The sequence below is a fragment of the Eurypyga helias genome, unplaced genomic scaffold (genome assembly GCF_000690775.1).
Source record: "Eurypyga helias isolate BGI_N326 unplaced genomic scaffold, ASM69077v1 Scaffold48362, whole genome shotgun sequence".
NCBI classification, from domain to species: domain Eukaryota; kingdom Metazoa; phylum Chordata; class Aves; order Eurypygiformes; family Eurypygidae; genus Eurypyga; species Eurypyga helias.
The window spans coordinates 5,965-9,491 of NW_010234973.1; the positions used below are offsets into that span (position 1 = coordinate 5,965).

At 40.3% G+C, this 3,527-nt stretch overlaps 1 protein-coding gene across 1 annotated transcript; it reads right to left on the reverse strand.

Annotated features, from left to right (window-relative positions):
• Nucleotides 1-386: 386 nt before the first annotated feature.
• SPTSSA (serine palmitoyltransferase, small subunit A) lies at nucleotides 387-2,522 on the reverse strand. Its single transcript, XM_010146594.1, has 2 exons — nucleotides 2,495-2,522; nucleotides 387-490 (listed from the first exon to the last, which is right to left on the reverse strand). Exons 1-2 carry the CDS (start codon nucleotides 2,520-2,522, stop codon nucleotides 387-389), a joined length of 132 nt encoding a protein of 43 aa, XP_010144896.1.
• Between the last annotated feature and the right edge of the window lie 1,005 nt (nucleotides 2,523-3,527).

Genomic DNA, 3,527 nt, shown 5'->3' on the forward strand with positions numbered 1-3,527 from the left:
AAAAGCTTTAAGCCCCATTTAATAAGATGACTTTCCAATTAAAAATAGAAGGCAATTAAGATTTACTCAAAATTACAATTAAGAAAAGCTTTCACAGTGCAATATTGAAACTGTCACAAAGTTAAGAAAATACTGGTATTAAAGTACAATCACAATGTTAAAGTAGACAAAACTACTATATAATGGCATATCTTCTAAAATGAAAAGGAAAGAACACAACATAGGGGACATCTGACATCCCTGCTCTATGTATCTTGTTTCCTAGTCTTCAGAGTCATAATTCTGCCTTTCTGATATTGATAGAAGTCTTGTTAAAACTAAGAGCTTCATTCTTCTTTGTAGACCAGATTCCAGAGCCTGATTACTTCTTGAAAACATGTTCTTCATCACTGCACAATTTCAAAGTAGTGCAATATTGCCATGATGTGCTGAGGCATGAACACATAGCCCGTGTACAGTGCCATTCCAACAATAGAAACTAGCATGGAATCTGAATTGCAGTTGAGGAAAAAAGCATTTGAAATAGAAAGTGTATCAGACATCACACAACTATAGCATTAAAACTTTCCTGGTAACTATCATATAACCTTACACTTAAATCAGACAGGGTCAACTGTATTCAGCAATTACAGCTACAGGAGGGACTGGCTGAACACCAAAACCCACAACACTTGCAGGAGTATCAGCTGAATTATGGAAGGACGCCTTGCAAGTTATCCACTGCCTTGTCATGAACACAAGAGGACAGGCCAAAGTGTGGGAAGGGTGAAGGTGGAACAGAAAATGGGGACTGAGAATATACAAGATTTTATGTACATCTTCCTAGGTGTTAAGCAAGTCTTGCAGAAGCCAGTCCTGCTCAACCAAGCAGAAAAAAAGTCAACCATCACCACAAAAAGCCAAAAACCACCAAAACAAAACCATGATAATATTTGTAGGCATACTGAATAAGAGTTCTTATTTGTGGATGACCTACTCATTTTTAAACAGACAGCCTCAGATGCCGATCACAACTTCTTGGAACAGTATGACCTAATAAATGTGATCTATGATGCATGAAACACCTGGTATGAAACTTGTACTATTAGGGTAGTGTAGTCAGGAAACCTCAAGTCCACTTCTAGCTGTCAGCGTCCTCTGTGTTTTACGTCACGACATTATTTGGTTCATTGATTAGATGTCAGGAAGAAATTCTTCACAGAGAGGGTGGTGAGGCACTGGAACAGATTGCCCAGAGAAGTTGTGGATGCCCCATCCCTGGCTGTCTTCAAGGCCAGGCTGGAGGTGGCTTTGAGCCACCTGGTCTAGTGCAAGGTGTCCCTGCGCACGGCAGGGGGGTTGGAACTAGATGATCTTTAAGGTCCCTTCCAACCCTAACCATTCTATGATTCTATGATTTCTCCATCTGCATGTCACACTCACAGCCTTCCTCACAGGCAAGCAACTCAATCTACATATCATTTGACAGTATTTTGGCAATAGAAACTGCAGGAGGAATGAAAATTTCTAACTATTTCACTCACAAAGCCTCAAAGCATCAGCATGTCTGAGAGTCAGCTTGTGTATTTAAACAAATAGATACTCAGTAGTACTTCACTATAGCAGATCACACTGCAAAACAAACTGCACATGAAGTTATCTGCTAAGCAATATTAAAGCCACCACTTTATTAGCTGAACTCCTAAACAGGGACCTGCTGTAAAACTTACCTAGAGGAGTGAGATGACAATTCATAATGTACAACTGGACCTTGGTCAAGCTTTCGGGTTCAAAGCTTTATCCACAGAAATTATGGCATCAGCTTACTAAAAAGATTATGCTATTTGAAGTTTAACGCTTCAGAAACTCCAAGTACTCTAAATTAAAAATAACCTGCCAATTTCATCCAACTGCCTGCACAGATTCAGTAAACTCAGGCAGAAACACTATAAAAAGAACTGGTGATTAACAAGCATGATAACGCTGGACTCAGTTTCCACAGCTGAAACCAGAGGGGCTGCACATGTTCTGTATCTCAAGAAATAAAATCACCACACTATGTGTGTAACAAATGCTCTATGACCAACTTCACCATGGTAAGGCATGGTAAGCTATCAGCTGCACTTATTAGAGCGTAATAGCTTCTTGGTGTATTTTTAGTCCCGGAAGACTATACAGTATGAGATACCAAAAGGAAGGTCAACTCATAAATACACGTTTCCATATCAGGACTCAGTTATGATTCTGGAGCACAGGCAGCAGTGTGACACACAGAAGAGCCACGCACCGTTAGCTCCCAAGGCCACTGTGTCTGCACTGCATCTGTACAGCGCCCAGCAGACCTGGCCCACCTACAGTGAGCGTCCAGTCTGAGGACAAAAAACAGTTCTGCTGACCCAAGACTGCAAGTGATACTTGTGCCACTTAAGACATTTGTAAGTTCAGTGGCAATTACTTCATTGCAATGTAAATATTTTATAGAAGTAAACATACACACACACTCTGATTTACTTACATATTCGGCATAAGTCAAAAAGCTGCATAGTTGACACAAAAGGAAAAAAACCACACTCATGACTAATATAATTGCAAGAAAAGCAAAGATGGAGTTTCCTCACTGATATAATCATGGCACAAAAAGAGGAAGGTATGTTAGCAATGAACACAGTATTTTGAAAGTAAGAAACTCTACTTAAACAACTGCACACAGTAAGTCTGTAATTATTGTAAAAGAGAAATAGTAAGTTATTGCCACTTCGACTAACTTTACACATGAAAAAAATGTCTGATTGCACAGCTGTAACTTGGGCAACCAGTTCTACATAACAAAAGCGAGTTCCTTTATAAAACTGACCAGTAGCTCAGTGAAGGCAGCTTCTCACTACTACTTACACCCTTCTCTTTGTTGATGTTGTTAATTTCTCTCTCTGCCTCTCAATATTAACTGGAGATGGCTCAGTTATTCACATGAGATACCATTTGAAGTCAACATCAAAGAAGTCCCACTTCATAAATGTTATGGCACTTGCAGTGCTATACCAACACTTGAGAGAACATACTGCCTGTATGAAAGGACTGGGTAAAGAAGCAAACCTGTAAATATCCTTTATACAGATGACTTTCACATTAGCATCTATAAAGTTCTTCCACTTCAAAAGAGTCAACAAACTTACCAGCTCGAGGATTAAATACTCATCTAATAAAATCATGTGACAAAGCACCATGCACGTTTACTTTCCACTAGGCAAAAATACAAAAGAATTCATGAACACCACCTATCTTAACACAAGCCTCGAGATTTCACTGCAAAGGCCAGGAGAAAGAACTACCATAACTCCACAGAAGAAAAATTAAAGAAGAAATAACTTCGAGACATAAACTTGTGCCCGAGGACAAATGAGCTAGACTGCTAGACGCCCAGCGACAGGATGCTGAACTCCAGCATGAGTTACTCCCCAACTGGGTCAGCACGTCAGTTTGCGAAGGTGAGGAGCTTCAGCCCTGGCCCGCAAGGAGGGGTCCAGCCCCACTTCCGGGCGGAGGCTGCC

Bases quoted from the DNA above. Each gene is read 5' to 3' on its own strand.
- SPTSSA (XM_010146594.1), bottom strand. From the start codon at position 2,522: ATGCAGCTTTTTGACTTATGCCGAATAT. The intron at 491-2,494 runs GTAAGTAAATCA...ACTGCAATTCAG, and splicing joins TTTTGACTTATGCCGAATAT to ATTCCATGCTAGTTTCTATT.